At 40.0% G+C, this 22,100-nt stretch overlaps 1 protein-coding gene across 4 annotated transcripts; it reads left to right on the top strand.

Annotated features, from left to right (window-relative positions):
- The first annotated feature begins 21 nt into the window (after nt 1-21).
- Nucleotides 22-18,673, top strand: LOC129186824 (potassium voltage-gated channel subfamily A member 10). 4 transcript variants are annotated; one of them, XM_054785466.1, is made up of 3 exons: nt 22-1,046; nt 1,117-7,008; nt 14,811-18,673. In XM_054785466.1, the coding sequence occupies exon 3, from the start codon at nt 14,923-14,925 to the stop codon at nt 16,609-16,611; it is 1,689 nt and encodes a 562-aa protein (XP_054641441.1). In that variant the 5' UTR covers nt 22-1,046; nt 1,117-7,008; nt 14,811-14,922; the 3' UTR covers nt 16,612-18,673. The 4 variants fall into 4 exon arrangements, with proteins under 4 accessions (XP_054641441.1, XP_054641442.1, XP_054641439.1 ...); XM_054785467.1 differs by having other exon boundaries at nt 22-1,161; nt 4,373-7,008; XM_054785464.1 differs by having other exon boundaries at nt 22-4,439; nt 6,913-7,008.
- The last annotated feature ends 3,427 nt before the right edge of the window (nt 18,674-22,100 follow it).

Here is a 22,100-nt window from a genome sequence, read left to right as displayed (position 1 = left end):
GTCATAATAGAATACAATGTTAATACAAGAAAAATGAGAAAAAACAACTTTCTCTTATTTATGTAACAGTACTAAGTATAATACTACATATTAAGTGTTATAATGCTACAAATGAATCATTATTTTTAAAAACTCCCATTGCTGGTAGCTGTCTTTGCTAAACCTAATTCATTAAACTTATTTCATTAATATTTTATAAATAATTTGTGGCATTATACATTTTGTAAATAATATATTCTATAGAAATATACAGGATAAGCGGCATAGAAAATGTATGGATGGATGTATTCATTTTAATAAAATATTTTGGAGTATTGATAGAATCGAATGTTAAAATAAGAAAATAAGAAAAAACGTACATATTATCTAAAGTATTAAAGTATAATGAAAGTGAGGTAATGGTACATTTAATACATTTAAAAAGCTCCCTTATACAGCTGCCTTTGTTAAACCTAATTCAAGAAACATATATATTTTTTAAATAATCATTTCATAAATCATTTATGTCATTATTTTACTTGTCACAAAATAACTTTAAAATATCAGCCCTAATGTTGTCCAATGCACAGGACTGTACTTCTTTTACTTAATTACAGTGATGTGCTTTTTATGCAGAATCCTGCTTGCATCATTGAGCAGAGGTGCAGCTGTTGTCTCCTGTCTCCAGCCAGCTCCAGTTTAAACACAGACACAAGCTAGCCGGCGGCCCCCTGGGGGGCCCTCAGCACTCCATGGCTCCATCTCTGCTGTGTAGTCAGTCTACACTTTGATACGCCAGGCAGGCACGAGCAGCAGGGAAAAGGCCACGGACGATGGCGGAAACACAGGGAGGCTGCAGGTGGCTTCTGCCAGGCATAGCAGTTGCACACAGATATGCTTATTATGATGCGTGGTAATGAGGGGCTTGTTATAAATCCAACTGGGCTAACCAGTCAAGGGAGAACATCTTCATTACTAATCCATAACCTTATTAACTCCTGTCATAACAGGAAAGTGAAACCATTACTGCCATCTAGGGGTGATGATGTGAACATGAAAACATTGAGGTATGTTTTGCTGATCAATATTATACCTCCAACATATTAAAAGAACATAACATTATCTCTCTTTTAACAGATTCAAATCCAAAAGAGCAAAAATGTGCATATCACTTCGTGATGGGTGAGTTTTCACATTTTTTGTTGAATTTTTACACTGCAGGTCTTGGACATTCTCAGCATTCATTCGTGGTAGCAATAAATGACGAAATAGGAAGAAACTTAGCATGCGTCCTATAAGGACCATGCGATGCTGATAGTAGCCACTAGGGGGCACGTTTTCATAATATCTGAGGATTGTTAATAGCAGTGTATAGCCCTCAATAAGTTTCTGTCTGTTTTATGCTCGAAACCTTTATTTCTCAACATTCGCAGACAATTTCGGCGTAGTGATGATGTCAGAAATTGGACAGAAACGTAACATGTGTCCAAAAATGGCTTCTTCGTACTGATGTGAAACATTATAGGGCATGTTCTGTGACGTACCGTCAAACCTTGGCTTTCGTACGCCCAAGTTTTTGTATGGTTGGGTTTTCGTCTAGAATTTTTGCCAACATTTTGCCATCTTCGTACACTGTCTGGGTTTGTGTGCAAAATAGTACTTAACAAACTACTCTGTTTGCCCTGTACGATATCCTTCCTCAAAACTAAGTGCCCAAACGACTGTCTATTAATTTTTTATTGAGTGTAACTGTTAAATAACCCGTCATGGGGCCAAAGAAAATTGCGGGTGCCAGCACTTTGATAAAAAAAAATTAAAAACACTATTGAATTCGATTGAAGTCCACATCAACAATACGTTCCATCCATTCACATTTATAATTATTTCACATTACTTTCAAATTTCTGCATGTCAAAGTATAATTAAAGTTTATTTTTTGTTAATATTTTGGGGTTTCTGGAAGCGATTAATTGGCTTTACATGATTTCCCATGGGAGAAATTGTCTCGGTTTTCATACGTTTATGTTTATGGTTTTCATCGAAACTTCTGGAAGTAATTAATAACGAGGTACCCCTGTATTTTATAGCCTCAAGAAGTTTCTGTCTTTGATCTTCATGCTCTGAAACGGTATTTTGCCGCATTCACTGGTAATTTTGAAGCAGCAAAGATGCTTCTGAAACTGCGTACAGACTTACCAAGCGTCCAATAGTTGACGCCTGTTACTGGTCTTAGCCGCTAAGGGGGCATGTTTTCATAACGTCTTGTTAACATGTTAACGTAAAAGCCCTCAGGAAGTTGTGGTATTTGATGGTTATGCTTAGAAATCTTTCTGTATTTACCGTCAATTTCGAAAATGTGCAAAAATTGACCAGACATCCAATAACTGCCTTTTGATACTGATTGTAGCCGCTTGGGGGCATGTTTGCATGATATCTTACGACTGCAGTTCACTATACTCCTCAATACATTTCTGTCTTTGATCTGTAAGCTCAGGAACAGCATTTTTCAACAACCTAATAACTATTTCTAAGTAACAGTAATGTCAGAAAATGAGCAAAAACATAGCAAGCATCCAATAATGTCCACAAGGGGGCATGTAGCATCCTACTGTCAGCATTATAGTCTGCATTTTCTCTGCATTCATTAGTAGCAATTATATCTGAAAATTGGCAGAAATTACAAAAGCGTCCAGTCAGATTGCTCAAATTGCATCGTAATTTTGTTCACAGCCACCGGGGGTCACAGTTGCATGTTAACTGTGGATTGCTATACTATGCTGTGATGCTTTAACCAGCATTGGCCCTCAGGTTTGCCAGGCAATGTCAGTTTGTAGCTTTAAAGGATTATAACAAAAAACAGGCTGCACTTTGCCTAATCCCATTCCCAGAAAGCAGAGTTCACACAGAGGATCAATACATGCTATCCAGTGTCAGTCCTCTGACGGTGACATATGGGACAAGTTAAGGTCAACCAAGCATGGATGCTGCATTCTCCCAGAGGACAGTGAACCTGGCATAGCACACCTGATGGATGGATGCTGCAGGGCTCATAATCACACACAGACAGGCAGAGACATAATAGGAAAAAAGAATCAAACACTTTGACAAATCCTCTCTGACGGATCGGATGAACGCGCTATAGGGTGGAGAAAGTAACAATTATAAGGGGCGGATGAGCTTGACGGGCAGGTGTTGATATGGCATTGGTGTAGCATACGGCGGCCTTGTGACCCCCGCATGAACACACCGCGAGGACAGCTTTAATCTGGGTAATGACCATCCCAGGTCATCCGGGGCGACAACATATGGAACGCAAATGAAGACGGTTCATGTTGGAGGTGAGAGGACAAGGAAGGGGACCTGTCAATGAGCCGACAACTACAACGACGACATTGTGTGGATGTGGAGGAGGAGGAGTCACTTTTTCGATGAGGTCACCTTCTATGCTGCATTTAAAAGGCTTTTAATGGCCGTTTATTTAATGACTTGTTTTAGGACGTCTCACAGTAACTTTAACGCTTGTTACAGGTTGTGAAATATGCCATTAACTATTCATCCATCCATTTTCTATGCCGCTTATCCTCACTAGGGTCACGGGGGCTTGTTGGAGCCCATCCCAGCTGACTTTGGGTGAGATACAGGGTATACACTGGTTACCAGCCAATCGCAGGGCACATATGGACAAACAATTTAGAGTCGCCAGTTAACCTAACATGCATATTTTTGGAATGTGGGAGAAAAACGGAGTACCCACAGATAAAACCTACGCACGAACAGGGAGAATATGCAAACTCTGCACAGAGATGCCCAAACGGAGATTCAAACCACTAGGCCAGCGTGCGGCCCTATCCCATTAACTAATTAATTCTAGGTCAAGGTCCGCGCCATTTCACAATATTCCTGTGTATTTTTAAAAGCAAAAGCATCAAAATTGAATTTATAGGAAGATTTTTTTTAAGGAGTAGGAAAATATATGCCACATATTCTAATAATAGACACACGTACTAAAATGTATACACTAAAACATTGATATATTAATTCACTTTTATATGCTCCAAAAATCTTATATTGCTGTGTAATTTTTACATTACTTAAAAATTACCCATTGCAAACAAAATTGTTAAATCATTCTTTTATTTCTGACATAGTTTCTTTTCTCATCCCACAGGGTTGTCAAGCGATTAAAATCACAATTAATCACAATTAATCACATGTTGTCCATCGTTAACTAGTAATTAATCACATTTGATCGCAGATAGAAGTGTTTTTAATCTGTATGTGTACTTTTGAAAGACCATTTTAAAGTTTTGAATATACCTATCTACATGAGACTGGATAATGTGTTTTCTTGATGCAAATATTTGTTTATTAAACATTCTGCTTTTTTAAACAGCTCAACACAAAATGGACGTCAGTGTATAAAGAACAAAGGAAATGTACAGAAAGTAGACATTGATAAGGTAAACTGTCCATCACTAAATATTCTCTTCAAGCGAATACTAAAATATAATTGTGACTAAGATTACGAACAAAGGTTTGCAAAAACACCCAAAAACTAAGTGAAAATAAAACAGGGTGTTCGAAAAACTAACAGTTAGTAGTTTACAGAACCACTCTTTTACACAAACTTTATACTTTATACTTTACTTAGTCTGGCGACGACGACGTGGAAATATCACAGCGCGGGTCTTCCAACATGCAGCTTTTATTTATATTCTATATTATATTTATTTTCTAATCTTTGACAAACACAGCAGTTCAAGCACAAATGCTAATAAATCGCTAATAAATGATAATAATAACGCTAATAAATTATCTTGCGAGCCTTTACTGCCATTTCATTGAGTGTTGTGTATGCTCGCTCACTTCTGCCTTTGTCCCATCTACACAAGCCCAAATAGCCTGACCTCGGCTATGTTTACCCGTAACTAGCAGCTTGGAACCCAAATTTGTTGAAAGCATAACATCAGCCGAGAGATGGCTCGCATCTAAAAAAAACACTTGCATCTAAAAAACCATTTGTATGCCAAGGTAGCACTTACAGACAATGACAATAAAAAATACTGGCAGTGCTCCAGTACCTTCTCTCTTCATTCTGGTATTTGAGACTCGATGTACTCGGTGACAACTCAACTCAGTAGATACAAATAACGTCGGTCTTGTCGAGACAGCCATCTGCCAGGGCTTTGAAGCTAAGTTTTCTCTCAAAATATCCTTTTCTTTGTCCATTTTATATCTAAATTATTATTATTATTATCTACTTAATAATACACAAATTCATTATGATTTTATATAAAATATATATTATATATATAATTATTACACATAAATATGTACATATTTTTTCTTTTTTTTTTTAATATCTCTTTTTTGCAGTTTAAAATCCAAAAGATATTGTATTCAAAATTGCTAATTTTTGCAGTTGGTAAATATTCATGAGTCAAATGTTCATGAAAGCTAAATGACTACTCTATTGTATACTCAAAACATTTGGTTTGGTCTTTTTTGGGGGTCAAGAGACTTGTTGTAAACTAAATATCTATATATATATAGCCATAGTTTTTATATAATTATTTCCCTGCAGTAGCATGAGAGTCACTGGGCTGAGATACGGGGGTGTCTAATTTCTGCACATGCATGATGCATGATGCCTAACCTCACGAGGTGTCATCACATGGCCGTGCTGCAGAAATGTTTCATAAACCAGAAGATGCTGTTCCTTTTAATGTCAGGGATTTGCATTGTTTGGCTTTTATAGCTGTTTTCCTCTGATAAGCATGTGCGTGAAATGACAAATAAATACACTACCAGCAATGCAAACACAGAGTGTAATAATATTCATAGTAATAATAATAATAATAATAATAGAGTCCAAAGAAATTAGCGTGTTGACATTTGATCAACTATTGCTTGCGAGTCATAAAAGTAGTAATGACTTAAAAGCACGTTGACATGTTATTTTTATCCATTACAAGGTGACAGCTGTGCCAGGGTGTCAACACAACACAAGGCTCCCAAAAACAACAAAAACATCCAAAATCAACAGTGTTCCCAACCAACTGAAGAACAATAGCCACCGAGAGCAAACCTTTGGATGACAGCTGTGACTGTAGTTGACCTTTGACCTTCTGATATCAGTTGACATCAGTAGGGTTCTGACTTGGATACAGGGCAATAATCACAATGAACGGATAAAAACTGGGACAACGACAATGTCAAAACAAACACTCTGATTTGCTTGCTTGTCTGTCGGGGGTGTGGTGCTCTGCCGGCTGCTTGGGTGTTTGTTGCCGCGTGTCTCTGTTCTCCGCTGGGCTGTGTTCTGCGTCTTTGCCTTTCCCCTATCTGGGTGCGGGCCTGTCGGGGTTCCGTTCTGGTGGGTGGGTGGTGCGCGGTTGGTTTTGGGAGCGGTGGGGTGGACTGGCTCCCGCTGGCTGGTGGAGCCTAGTGCCTGGTCGATTGCTGGTCTCGCCTTACCATCGAAACTATCCCAAAAATGTGAGGAGCACAGCATGGAAAATGTTCAACATACTGATTCAAATTGATAGTGTTCTTACCTTGACCAAAAAAAAACAAGTAAAGATGAAAAAGGTCTGCCATATTTGGCTATTTTTTATTTTAAAAGCAATTCCTTCCTGAAATGAAGAAGTGTCCTCTCCGGAAGTTAAAGAAGATGGGTGATAATTAGGACCTTTAGCGCGACAATGCGGAGTGAAATCCAGTTTGTGTGTTTCTCAGTAAACGTGGGTGTCTTGTGCCAAAACGTGACGCTTTAGAGATTTAGAGCATCTGCTTCAATCAGCCAATGTTTCATTTGCCTCGGAGGATGTCACAGCCAACGAAGACTACATTGCTCCTTCACCACCGCAGAAGAAGCACAACCGAGAAATGAAATAATGTCACCAATATGTGTTTTGTACTTTTCTCACATAGAATTATTGGGTAACTTCAGTGACTACTGATGATGATGATGATGATGATGTGTTGGCACCATGAGGAGGATGCTTGGCTCATTCAGGATTCAACACGGTGAGCAAAGTTCATTCATTCATTGTTAAGCTTGTTGTTGGACAAAAAGTCATCCTTTATTGGACAAGGAAATATTACAATTTCCAGTGATAATAGGGAATAATCCAATTAAATATGAAATATGTTGTATTCCTAACTAATTTTAATATACAAAATGATATATGTCATATTTATATATGCAGTATGTAATACATACATAGATGTAACATTTTTGAGTGCTGTTTCATTCTGAGCTATTTTATTATTGTTTTATTTATGTAAGCAACATTGCTTATATAAACAGAGTTATGATATATTTTCAATGAATACTAATAATAAAACAAGTATTTTACTTGTATACAGTACCTGTCAAAAACTTGGAAACACATGCGTCTAATTGAGTAAGACTGTCTCAAAACAGTGTTGTATTTGTGATATGAAATTGTGTAAATTAAATATATCAACAAATATATAAAACTACTACCTATTTACTATCATTTACTTTATTCTGTGGTATTTTATACAGTTTTACCCTTCATGCCAGGCTTTCATAGCTTTATATGAATGCCTTATTCCAGGTGTGATTACTTTTGGGCTGCTATTCTCACAATAATAAATAATAATTAAATTATTATTATTATTATATTTGTTATTGTTAATAGTATTAGTAATAATAGTAATAATAGTTAATAGTATTAGTACTGGTATGTTAATTTACTAATATTAGATTTTTTTTTCTAAATCATAAATTTTAACCAGTCACTTTTAGTAAGGTCTTCTTGTGTACATGCAGATAAACACCTCAACACAAAGCGTTGTAAGAACGACCTCGGTGTCAAACGCGTTGCCGCTCCATGATTGGTCGATCGTTGTAGCCCTTCCCACTGTCGTGGTGTGGCCTGAAGGAGCCGTTTTAAGATTAGCACTTGTCGTCTGTTTAGTAATGCTGGCAACAGTCCACTCGTTTCAATTAAGTGTGTACTATTTAGTCCACACTGTTGTTTATTGTGCATGCGACCTCTTAATCTGCTTAGTGGAGCCGCTGGACAGCGTCTCATCTGTCAACCGGACCACATGTTCTGTCGAAAACAAAAGGAAACCAGCACGGAAACGTCCGTGAAGCAACAAACCTGCTGTGAGTGGCTCAAAATACTAGAAACTCTCTCTCAATAGGATGCAGTGCATTGCTACACCACTGATAACCCAGCAAGAAACATATCACAGCATTGAATCAGTGCAGTAGAAGCAAAATCAATAGGATTCTTCCTTGGGTAAAGCACAATAATCCCTGACCGCAACCTTTGGATACAAATTTGACAAGTGGAACAGGGGAAACAAACAAGAACTCATTTTGTTTCTGACGTCAGCTACTTCCATCTTTTACCTGATATTGTTCCGAAAGCAGTAGTTTTTTTTTTACTGATCTAAAGAACAATAATCCCTGATTGCTAAATTTAGTTTGAAGGCAGATTGTTGAAAATAAATGAAAGTTCTGGTTTGACCTTCAACATCCGCTTTGTCAGGCCTAATGTAACTGATATCGTTCAAAAATCAGCATGTTTATTATTCAGATATAGAACATTGCTCACAGAATTTTGGATAAAAAATGTGACCAGCAGGAAGTTCAAAATAAACAAGATCTGATTTGACTTTTGACTTCAGCTACCTGAGCCATAATATATCTGATATCAACCAAATATCAATAGGTGTCTTACTTACCTGAAGAATTATCCTTGATTGCAGAATTTTGGTTTGATCTTTGCCCTCCATTTGATTGGGCACAATGTGCCTGATACCATTCAAAAATCAATAGATTCCTTACATAGACCAAGAGCATTTGAGATTGCTCCAAGAGATTTGCAATAGCAGACTTTGAGTACAAATAACAAACAAGTGAACTTTGAACCATGGCTATACTGTATCTGATCTTACCCAAAAAAACTATAGCTTTCTTACTTAGATCAAGAACAATGATTGGCGATTGCAAGCTTTGGGTGCAAATGATCACAGACAGAACAAGCAAAACAAACCAGAGCTATGCTACAGTATATCTGATATCCTCCAAAAAATCAATAGGCTTCTTACTTACTGTACATATATCTATATATAGAACAATAAACGATTGCAAAGTTTTAGTTGAATGTTAGTGACAACATTTCCACAATTTCGGTTTATTATCATTGCTAATAAAGAGCAGTAATTGAAGATTTTTCCTGGTGGAGGTCTATCCATCCATTTTTTATGTGGCTTATCCTAATTAGGGTTGCAGGGGTATGCTGGAACCTATCCCAGCTGACTTCGGGCGAGAGGCGGGGTAAACCCCGTACTGGTCGTCAGCCAGTCGCAGGGCACATATCGACAAACAACCATTCATGCTCACCAGATCTTCCGATCTCCTGACTGTGTGGCCAACATGCTAACCACTCAGCCATCGTGCGGCCCTCTGATGGAGGTCATGAAGGGTTAAAACCACTTCATCAGTGGATGTTTAACTTGAATGTACATGTCTAAAGAGTATCAGTCAAAAGTTTAGGCCCACTTGAATAGCATGAGAAAGTGTATGTAAACTTTTGCAGTGTGGACTCGGGTGTTTTACATGTCCTCTTGTCACTCACATGTGCTGATGGGGGATCTGCTTTGACGACACAGAGTTAACAGGTAAGGTTAGAGTGTCATCGGGCGGTTATGTGGTGGGGGGGGGGGGGTATGATGGATGAAGTGTTGCGATGAAGGACAGGGGGGGGCGTCTCTGCCCTATAAGACATTGCAGCAGCTCATATTTTAGCCATTTACCTCCCTCTGTTCTCACTTTTCCAGACACAAATCACCCTGTATCGATTATTTACACTCTGGCTGTCTCATCCATCTTTGAGTCTCCTTGTGGATCTTGCAAAATCACTCAAAAACACACAAAACACACAAAAAAAATCTAACAATTTGGTGTAAGGGTCAGTGCAAAATATTGATATAGTGATGTTTTGTGTCATTTCCTTTTTGAGGCACAATACACAAAACGTGTATTTTCTTAATCAATAATGTTTTATACACTTGAAAGGTTTACCTCCCCCTGATGTTTTCCTCCAATATATGAATCACCTATCGTGTTATCGTGATACAGCTGGCATTGCTGGCAAAATATTAATGACAATGCTGTGATTCCAACCCCAATTTTGGTGGTTATAGAACTCTGAAAATACCATCAAAATATGCAATGACAATCCAGAACCCTCAGGTCTAAGTGTTTTGCTTTTTCTTTGTCTTTTTTGTGTCTTTAAACCGTGTCAGCGAGGATACAAACTGCCAAAAATGATGAAAACCTATCACCAAAAGTACACATCACGTTTGCTGCTGTTAGCAGTGACTTGTTCAACTTCTTTTTGTCCTTTTAAACAACACAACTGACTGCTAAAATGTTGCCTCAAACATCATATGTGCAATGTTGCATATCGACAATGTTCAGTCACCAAGTGTGTCCTCTTGTGACATTGTCCTCTCCTTTGCATGTGCTTGAGCCCCCCCCCTCCACCATTCCTAAAGTTTATCCTCATGGCTGCACATAATGTAATAATAATTCCCCGAGAGGCAACGGCCTAATATGCACAGCAAGCCATCGACTGTCAAGTCTTAAAGACAAGCTTTTTTGGGACGACCTTGACGTGCGCTGTGGACTGCAGTCAGCGGCGCCGTTCACTCTGCAGTGCTTTCGGGGGGCGGGGGGCATCGGCTCACAGCTGCATGCAGTACAACCACAGAGAAGGACAGTATAGCAGGATGCAGGTAACGTAATAATACTGTAGTCCACCTTTTACTGTCAAGCCGGATGGCCTTCTCGCAAAAAAGGTGAAACTTGGAGAAAAGTTTAGCATCAAATTTAACTCTTTAATTTATGAATGTAATTATACTACAATATAGCTCACCAGAATGTCGTGTAGTTCAACCCAAGACCTACTTTTCATCTCAATAGCTGTGATTTCAAATGAAACAAAACTAGTGAACTTGACTAATTTGTAGAGCAGTCTTTAAATTCTCTGCCTGCCCTTGTTCCCTCTCTCCCTTCGTTAAACATGACAAACGTCAGTAGACAGCTGGGCAAGGCTTTGAGTTGCTTTTTTATTTTTAGTTTTTAGGAATAGGGGTTGGACCAGTCAGTGGATTGCACAAACACTATTATTACCTGTCAGTCTGATGCTGTGGGCCAGAGGGGACTATAGGCTGCAGCAGGTCAGCAGTCAGCGCTGCATGAGGAGGGGCGAGGCTCGTGAGCTCCGGCAAGCAGGTCTGGGAAGAAGTCCCACAAGAACTCAAATAAATGCCCCATCAAAAATCAAAACATATTTGGGGGAAATTGATGACAGAGAAAGTAATTTTTATTCTGAAAATAACGGGCCGCACGGTGACCTAGTGGAAGATCTGGGTTCGAATCTCCATTGGGTATCTCTGTGTGGAGTTTGCATACCTGCAACCCTAATAAGGAGAAGCGGTATAGAAGATGAATGGATAAAAATAAAGGCCAGTTTTCTCATGCAGAGCCAAAGGGCAGGTGCTTGAGCACCACTAATAGCCATGGGGCTGTTTCTTTAACCAATCAGATTTCATATTTGCCCCTCAGGGCCAGCCAGCTGGCCCACAGTGACATCAGCATTTTTAGGTCCTCTAATTGGTTGATCAGAGCAAAACTGTTCCACAAGCCATGCTACTCCCACAGTGGCTGATTGAGGAGGATAAATTTACATCTTTAGTAGATTTATTTTATTTGAAAGTCTTTATATTTTTGTCATGCTATTAGACAAATATGGAACAGCTCTCCACAGTTTGCACAAATATTCTTCTTTACCACTAGAATTTTTTGCAGCTACCTCTTACCTAAACCTGAACCCAAAACTGGTTTCTGTCCTGTCTTGTGCACAAAACTTCATTTGAAGACAAATCAAAGGAAGCTCCGTGAGCATGCTCAGCAGTGGGGTGCAAGCTCACTTCCTGTTTTGCCTTTTACATTTGTAAAATACAAAGTGCATTCAAGACTCTAGACTAGTTTGTATAGACATTACTTTTTTTGCAGCTGTTATTCGACGCATCGCACATGTAAACACATGAGAAATACTAATAGCTGTTCCATTTATGCTTGTTATATTTGGCTGAGCACCAAGTTTACAAGACTATGTGCTAGCATAGGTGCAGTGGCAATGACGCTAGCGCTAAACATGGGGAAACCATTCTTTGAAACCCTGCCGGGGACAATTTTTATTATGTTTTTTTTAAGGCTGTCAAAAATAGCGCGTTAACGGCAGTAACTAATTTTAGATTTAACACATCTCTAGTCCTCCTCGGAACGACACTTCCTCATTGTCACAAGACGGCCGCAAGACGCATTCTTGGACACTCCGCAAAATCACAATAATGATTTAATTATGTGCATATGTGTGGTCTAAATAAACAGGAAGACAAAGAAAAACAGTAACTGGATATTCTTGTCACTCGCTAACGTAACTCTCATGGCCGAAGTACAATTTGATGCATTTATGTATGCTCGGAAATCCCAGAAAATACAGCTGCACTCAAAACGTGAATTCAACTTAAATTACTTTGTGTTTTTGAATGCAGCTTTTCATGGCTCATACTTAAAGTTAAAGTGGGATTCAAATGTTGTGCTACTATTTTGAGACATGTGTGCTATCTTTTAGCTCGAGTTAAATTTTCAGTTCCTTTGGAGCTGTTAATACATACAAATATGTACAGTATATGTAATTGTGTCCTGTCATTCATCTTTTTGATCATTTATCTTTTTGTTCATAAAATACAGTAAAAATGAGAATATATTTAACACATAGTTGCAAATGGTGATTAATCATGATTAATTAGTGGAAAAGTGATTAATTAGATTTTTTTAAATTATCTTTTGACAGCCCTATTTTTTTTTTTTATGATACTGACCCTCACAGTGTCTGCCGGAAGAAAATCTGAACAATTAATTTTCATTTTAGTTATTTTTATTAATTATTTAGATTACTTTAATTCATTTTATTGTAGTCTTATTCTTGCTTGTGGTAAGCAGCCTTGACAGAAAGTCAGGGCCATGCAGTTTTTTCTTCACAAACATGTTTTTTTGAAAAAAGTCAATATCCCTTTTTAAATAAGAGCGCTTGTTATCAGGCGTGAGAAGTCTGGACAGACAGATGTTTACTGCTGCTGCAGATGCTCTGTCAGGTGTTGTTGGCTTGCTGTTGGGGGGGGGGGGCACAATGCAGTCTTATCCCCAAGGTGACGCTGGATTGAATGATCCCACGCGTGTTTGCATGCTTACTCTGCAGGAAGGACAAAAAAGAAGAACGGGGGGAGAGCCTGTCCACGTCAGGGTTTAAGTCTCCTATCACAGAACTCCCTGTGATAGGAGGGGAGGGAGGGGTAGTAGCCAGGTGACCCCCTCCCTCTACAAACACCTCTCTCCAGCATTGACTGCACAGGGTGTGGGTGTGTGTGCACATGTGGCATCTCCGGTTTCCTTTCAGGTGTTAAATTACCCAATGGGAGCTTTAATAGAGACACTCTTGATTGGGAGTTCAGGGGAGCCGGGGGGGGAGATGTACGGAGGTACAAAGTAGTAGAGGGCACTTCTGACCGGCCGGGTGGGACATGGGTGAGTGCTCATTTGATTTTTTTCAGCTCTTAGGTGTGTGTTTTAGCTTTGAGGCTGCGAGTTGCTGAAGGTGATAATGTCATTTGTGTCAATGTCAGCTCAGTATGAGGTAAAGCAAAGCTAATCCTTACTGGAAACATTTTTTTCATTTTTTTTTTTTTTTTACTTTTTTTTTAATTGCACTGATTACTTAATGTGTTTGTTTGACCTTGTCAATGTGCTGCAATGCAAAAACTAGAGGGAACAGAACCTTTGTGCTCAAATGGACAAGGTGCGTGCAAATCAGAAAACAGAAGTCAGCATTTGGACCCACGGTAGAACCACGACAATAGAGTCGGATGTAGACATGCAGCAATGCAGAGAAGACTGACTTTGCACCGGCCACTTCATTAGGTACACCTGCGAGAGCTGTATCGCAAATGTTGCTTTTGTACAGATAAGGCTCTTATTAAGTTGGCAATCCTGTATATTTGCTATTGCAGTTGTTAGTGGTGTACAACTGCACTGCAACATGCTGAATGCTGCTTCTAATATTTTGGTCACCTTATTTTAGCTACGTGATGCAGCCCAAACTGCCACCACAATAATAAACTATCGTACAAAAGGAAACCAAACTAGGAATACAAATAGTAAATAACGGTTGTCACATTCACAGTAAAACACAATGCAATGACTTCTTCCCTGGAGATTAATGAAGACAAGCTCAACAGGGGAATACGAGAAATAAAGTGCAGTTTAGCATGTGTTGTTCTATTAGTCATCATAGTGCAGTAGTTTATGAGAAATATGTGTAATATGCGCAAGTATTGTTGCAACAGTCACTGAGAAATTAAAGAAAAATGTTGAAAAATAACAAAATGATTAAAAAAACATGGCACCTATAAAATGTGCACCCAGAATATATTTATTAGATCTTTCAGGGGTAGCTAACAAATTGTCCTATGCAGTAGTATTGTAACACCTGATCAGCACACACACTCACACACTCACACACACACACACACACACAGATACCAGCACGCTAGCCATGTTCAGTGTAAGCAGCTTTCCAGGCAAACTTGCCGAGCTTTCACTTACGTCATGGACTCAAAGCGAGGAACAGTCAGGTATCAGATGGCAAGTTGTGTGCTGATGCTCACAAAACCATTTTAAAAAAGCAGCTAACGCAGCATGCTACTTTGCTCTTCAGATTACGCAGAGCACTGAAGCTGCCTGGATGCCAGCCAGCAGGACCCAGATTCGGACGAGACCCTGTTCTCCCGCATCCTGCACTCCTACTGTGCTGACAGACAAGGACAGCGATGGAAGTTCCTCTTGTTAATTTCGAGAATGTGGATGATGTTGGTATCAACCTGGGGGACCCCAGTGACTCCGGCTACCCGACGTCGCCAACATCGGAAGCCCCAGAGCACGACCTGTCAGCCCAGCACCTGGCATCTCCTCGTCCGTCGCCGCGCAGGGGGCGCAGAGGGTACCCCCACGGTCCTGAAGGGCTGTCCCCATCCACACCGCCAACCTCCAAAGCCACCTCCAGCAGCTGCAGTTTGATCTCCAATCTGAAGCTGCTGGTGAGCGGAGAGTCCGTGTCCGACAGCGTCTTCAGCAGGATGCCCAAGGAATGCTATGACAACGAGGACTTCTTTGAGAAGAACTGCATGGAGGACAAAGACGAGAAGGTGGTCATCAACGTTTCGGGCCTGATGTTTGAAACTCAGCTGAGCACACTGAGTAGGTTCCCAGAGACCCTGCTGGGTGATCCCACCAAGAGGATAAGCCACTTCGACCCAATGAGGAACGAGTATTTCTTTGACCGCAACCGCCCATCATTCGATGGCATTCTGTACTTCTACCAGTCAGGCGGCAGGATCCGCCGGCCAGCCAATGTTCCCCTGGATGTTTTCGCGAGTGAAATCGTCTTCTACGAGCTAGGTCATGAAGCCATGGAGCAGTTCCGAGAAGATGAAGGCTTCATCAAAGAGCCTGATGTTCTTCTGCCCACCAATGAACTCCAGAGACAGTTCTGGCTCCTGTTTGAGTACCCGGAGAGTTCCAGCGCAGCCAAATCCGTTGCTTTGGTCTCTGTCTTTGTCATTGTCATCTCCATCTTCATCTTCTGTCTGGAAACCCTTCCAGAGTTCAGGGAGGACAGCGACTTTTCACCAGGAGTGGACCAACTCATCAATGGGACCCAAGAAGGTTCAAGCCCACCTCCCAACACTAAGAACATCCTGGCCTACTTGACAGACCCCTTTTTCATTGTGGAGACTATCTGCATCATCTGGTTCTGCTTCGAAGCAGGCGTCCGCTTTGTGGTGTGCCCCAGTAAGAGCGACTTCTTCAACAATATCATGAACATCATCGACATTGTCTCCATCATCCCTTACTTTGTCACCCTGGGAACGGAGCTGGCAACCACCCCCGGTGACGACACAAACTCCAGCCAGAACATGTCCCTCGCCATCCTGAGGATCATCCGCCTAGTGAGAGTTTTCCGCATCTTCAAGCTCTCCCGCCACTCCAAGGGGCTCCAGATTCTGGGACAGACCCTCAAAGCTAGCATGCGTGAACTGGGGCTTCTCATCTTTTTCCTCTTCATTGGCGTCATCCTCTTCTCCAGTGCCATCTTCTTCGCCGAGGTGGATGAGCCCCAGACACAGTTTGTCAGCATCCCCGATGGCTTCTGGTGGGCGGTGGTCACCATGACCACCGTGGGCTACGGGGACATGTGCCCCATCACCATGGGGGGTAAGATGGTGGGCACTCTCTGCGCCATCGCCGGCGTGCTGACCATCGCCTTGCCAGTCCCCGTCATTGTGTCCAACTTCAACTACTTCTACCACCGTGAGACAGAGCAGGAGGAGAAACAGATGATTGATGCGGCGACAGAAGCGGCGCAGAAGACGTCGCTAGCCAACAAATACGGCGGAAGCTCGTCATCGCTGAACAAAAGCAATGGGACCTGGCAGAGCGAGAAGAACGGTTTTCAATAATGAACACTGAAACATTACCGCTGCAGCGCCTGATTGACATGATCGACAGTATTAAGAGACGGCCTTTACACGACTTGTCTTTCCTTTGAGCAGCTCTCATGTCGGAAAACACAATTTTAACAAGTGCTACTTACAAAAAAGAGAGTTAAAAAAAAACATGACTGTCCCTCCAGAGCTTTAGAATATATTTAGAATATACTTGCCTCCTTCGTTAGGTACCCCTGCACAATATAATGAGAGCCAATAGAAGCGCTGTATGCCTGTACAACGATAGTAATGCTCATTTTTAACAGTTTTATCTTTTGGATGATCAATTTTGTTGTCATTTTAGCCACAGTTAAGAATTAAGAAGAGATATTTTAACTGTGGTTAAAATGACAACAAAATGTCAACGTACATTCCAACCATCCATTTTCTATGCAGCATATCCTCACTGGGGTAGGGGAGCCTATCCCAGCTGACTTCGGGCGAGAGGCGGGGCACTTCATGGGACACAACAAAGTATTTATATACATAAATGACACTTTTAACCCCAGAATATTACACATTACTTTATTATTACTTTATTATCTTTATTATTTTTTTACATACAGTATTATTTACTCATACCTTTTTCATCATTCTCTTTGCCAGCTGGCTTGACATCACAGCATGTTTATTATTAACAATATTCATTTTTGTAGGCTGGAAGTGCACTGTGTCATACAGAAACACTTCTTTAAGAACTGTACAGTATAAAAGGGCATTTTGAAAAAGCACTCACAATGGGCAAAAAATATTATGTAATTAAGTTTAAATTTGGATTTCTTTGCAGTTTTTTGTTATCTTTGTAAATGTCATTTTCCATTAATATTGGATCTTATTAGATGATGCAGGCGTACCTGTTCCACGTGAGGCTCCACTTTGTCATATTGAGAGAAATCCACAACAAGAAGAGGCGTTCAAGGGCGTTAGGAAGTGTTCAGTACAATGTGTGTGTGTGTGTGTGTGTGAGGCATTGGGCCACGTTGTCTTATCAGAACATCTTCAATTGTGGACCCGGCGTTAAAAGAAAAAAAATGAATGATGAACACTTTGCACATTGTAGATATGCTGCACAATATAGAGCAAATGCAAATATGCATGCAGAAAACACAATCTGATGGAGCTAGTGTATGTAATAGAAACACTTTAATATAGAACGTGGAAGTACAATTTAAATAGCTCGTTAAAGCATTGCACTGGACCTCTACATATCTCTGAAGCACTTTGACTCTAACATAAACAGGAAAGCACATCAGCATCCTCAATGTGATATTATGGGGGGGGGGGGACACAACAACCTTTCCACCCTTTAAATTTCAACATGCCTGCATTTCCCTCTTATTCATATTGCATGGCGTGCATGCCAAACTAGGTTCAACTATCTTAAAATTACACTCAGAAATAACCACAATGTAGCTTCATGTAAATGATAGGAAAAAGCCACTATTTAAAATTGAACAGGGTTTAGACGTGCATGCCACATTTTAACCAAGTGATTCATGTACTTTATACAGTATAGCAACGGCCATGGGCGACAACGCCTTTGTAATAAACATCCAATAAATATGCAATAATGTTGATACATGGGTGAAGGAAACCCTGGTTGACCCCCACACACAGCAATAACTATCATATTTCATGAATACGGAAGGCAATAAGATGTAAGGGCTGCATCATTTAGCGATATAATGGCTACTCAGCACTTTATGTTATGGACTAGCACTTCCGATTATTGTGTGTGTGTGTGTCAACATCATGCAGCAAGCACGGTCATAATGAATGAATGATGTTTTATTTAGTCTGTAAGGAGTGCCTTTCATTAAACATGTATGCTAAAACTGAAGAGTCTCCCGCTGATCACTTATCACACGTTTGCAAACGACATAAGTGGAAGGAAATGTCATGTACTCGTAGTTTTGGAGTAATAATAGGCTTACCGGAAGCTGGTTAACCAGTTTTTCCTCATAGGAAATATTGGAAATAGAAATAGTCTGTTCCAGAGTCAAACTGTGGCCATCATAAGACATTTATTAACAGTTCAGGCAATGCTTTAAGTAACATTAAACACTAGTCCCACATTAATACAAAAATAAATACAGTGGATCCACGTACATTCACGATTCGACACTCACGGCCCCGCAGAATTTGTGTATTTTTGGTCCCAAAAAATTTGTTTTCACAAAAAAAATTCACAAAAAATGTTTCCACAAAAACATTCATTCACCTTAAGTCGGTAATAATTTATAAATCTGTGATCATTCTTGTAAGTCTACAGCATACATGTACTGTACTAGTTTAAAAAAAAGCTCACAATTTTTATATGTTTATGTCTTTATGCTTCACTGATAATGTTTTTTCGTCAACACTTTGTTCGATAGTCCTTAAACGCATAACTATAGTGTGCTGAGATGCAATTAAATAATTTTTGTAATGATGTAAGAAATAGAAGGATAGTAAGGGAACCGTAGATGGCGCGATTCCAGCCGTGTTTTCAAGTGCCTTTGACTTTGCCTTACGGCCACTTGAATAAGCGTCACAGATGAATAATTTATTAAACAATCTACTGTATCTCAGCCTCAGCCAAGAGCAAACGCTCTCTGGCTGATCACTGATTGAACCGCCAGCGGTGGACAAAGATGACCCTGAAAAGGTCACCGCTAATGTGAGGCTGCTGTCATTTATAATTTATCAGGTGAGACTGAAAAACGGGCTAAAGATCACCACATGGGCCGCTGAGTGTGACACAGTACTGTTACACCGGAGTCCACACTCTCCCTGCCCTTTTTTTTTATAAAGGATGTAAATATATCACTTTTGGATGACTCCACCCATCACAACGGGCCCCCCATGGGTATCACACAATATCAATAGGTTAGCTTTCTGCTTTAAAGTTCAACAGCAATTTTAGAATCTTCTTTCTTTGCGGCTCAGTCACACTGACCTTGGATCAGAACACAAGCTACTTAACTTGTCTTATTGATTCTTCACCTCCATGAGCACTTCAGCCATCGATTCTGCGTCCTGACTTTGCTGACTAAGACGTGTTTAGCATTAGCCTTTGGATTAAATAAAAAGCAGTAAACCTGAGCTGGCTTTCAAATAAGCTGCTGGAGATTTTTCCACTAGAGGCAAGTGGGGATGTGCCCTACCCTATCCTGCAGGGGGCACTGTTGAGTTATGTGTTCCGTCCATATAATATAACTCATGTTACTTTACGTTTAATTCATTGTTCATCTTCAGTGTGTTCCTGCCAACTCTCCCTGTCCTTTCATGTATCGCTACAGATGAGCGACTGATGATTTACTTAATTATCAACGTGCAGACCAGTGTTTCATAAACTTTTTCCTATAAAGGACTACAGTACATGGACATTTCACAAAAAAATAGATGCAATATGCCTCCTTCTCCTACAGTGGGAGTGTCCAAACCCTTTCCACCGAGGTGCGCATTCAGAAAACTGAAAGGACCGGAGGCCCACTTGCATACACTTTGTCCATCAAAGATGCTAAAACCAATCCAATGTAAGTCACTATATGCTATGCTATCTGAACAAAACATCAACCTTTAGCTTTGTGTTATAAGTGACAAAGTGACTAGTGGGATATCTAACAATATATCTGATTACTTCATTTTCGGAATATGCCAAGGGCCAATGGATCGCACTTTGGACACCCCTGCCCTAGTGTACTAGGGACCCTCAGAACAAAGAAATAGCTTTAGTTCCCCCTACAATTGCAGCACCTATATGGTCCAACAAGAGCCTAGGAGTATGATGGCAGTATCTGTGTGATGTCATGTCGAGTTGTTGTTCGGTTAATTCCCACCTGTCATCCACAGATTGGAAAGTGGCGTCAATGATTGAAGGAGATAAAGGGTCCACGCATTGTAATGACGCAAACACTGATATGCCACGTGAGGTCTAGGGTCAAGTCCAAGCATCTGTGCGCATTAATGCCTGGGAAAACAAGGAAGGAGATCTGAAGTCGTCGTAGGAGACAATGACAAGTTCTTTTGAGGAAATAGAGGCGATGCTTAATGTGTGTTTAGTAAGTTCTAAATTGTTAATGCTGTATTGCTAGACGGGCATCAGCTACAAACTACACGGCCTTGTTTTAACGCATTTTAACCCAAAATAGTGTACGTCAGTTTTTTAATTATAATTTCTTTCATATGCATTCTAAGTTATAAGAATTTTTACACTCAAAAAATCCAAATCTTCCCCATTTGGACCTTACCTTTTTGGGTGATTTCAGGTCCAATGTGTGAATACAGTAGGCCAAAATGAAAAAAATAACTGTACAGTCACACACAATGAGGTTGTACTGAAAAAAAGGAAACCAACCAAGGCGAGATAAACATTTTTTTTAAGGTGACACAAACACAAAATGCGTAAAGTAAGGATGAAACTGTCTGGACGGATAATTTGGCATAAACTACAAAATACTATGAAAAAAAGAAATAATAATTATTAAAATAATACAGCTAGAGTATTAGTATTATTAACTGGACTTTAATTCAGTTGCAGGGTAAAGAGAAGAAAAGGAAGAACCATAGTTGGCCCTCTGGCTATTTTGGGTACTACCATCTTTCTTGCACATTTATGTTGTACAAACTCAAAAATGTGGATTCACCTTACCGGATCAATATTGATAAGGTTAACAGATTTCTAATGGTCTTCCTTAACATGGATGACATTGTAAATATGAACATATTTTGCTCACTGTAGTATGAATTTTGTCTTACATCATCTTGCGCTTAAATACGTCACTATAACAAAGACTAACGTGCTGCATAGCGTGTTGCCTGCAGTAATGAGCCCCTTAATGTGTCTCCCGGCACATAATGGCAACACATTTGCCTTTGTCAAAAGCACTGTTACACAACATAATTTGATGCTTCATCCATTATTATAATCCTCACCAGTACAATGGTGATACCATGTGATACTGGCACCAACAAAGTGATCTAAACTGCGTGAGACAGGCCAAGTTCAATAAAAACCAGTTGCACCACAAGCCATGCTGGTATCAGGCTTCCAGTAAACAGTCCTGACCTGCGATTACTCATCCAGGCGCATGACTTTGTCATAAACAGAGACTGGAGAAGTAGAGGCTGCATTTCCAAGAAATGGCCCGAGCAATAAGTCTACAGTATATCACTCTGGGGTCGGGGGAAGTACACAATTGCACCTTGAGGAGAAAAAGAAACTGTTACTGGACTTGTACCGTATTTTGGAAGAACTGATGTAAAGTGAAAGCAACATACAGTATGTTATTGCATTGCATTGTGAGCCTGCCTACATAAACATGGCGTTAAATGGACGGACATGGTAATGGTTTAGTTTATTTCCAACGTGCTTAACAAGTCGCATTGAAGTTCAGCACATTTTTACACTTGTACAATTCAACATGTCCTAAAAGTAGTAGGAAGAAGCAGAGCTTATTAAATAGCCTTTAGAAAATAAG

The sequence above is a fragment of the Dunckerocampus dactyliophorus genome, chromosome 8, assembly GCF_027744805.1.
Source record: "Dunckerocampus dactyliophorus isolate RoL2022-P2 chromosome 8, RoL_Ddac_1.1, whole genome shotgun sequence".
NCBI classification, from domain to species: domain Eukaryota; kingdom Metazoa; phylum Chordata; class Actinopteri; order Syngnathiformes; family Syngnathidae; genus Dunckerocampus; species Dunckerocampus dactyliophorus.
Note: the sequence above shows the minus strand (reverse complement) of the source record. Positions and strands in the feature narration are given on the sequence as shown.

What these genes read in the sequence shown, in the direction of transcription:
- LOC129186824 (XM_054785466.1), top strand. Translation starts at nt 14,923, where the DNA reads ATGGAAGTTCCTCTTGTTAATTTCGAGAATGTGGATGATGTTGGTATC.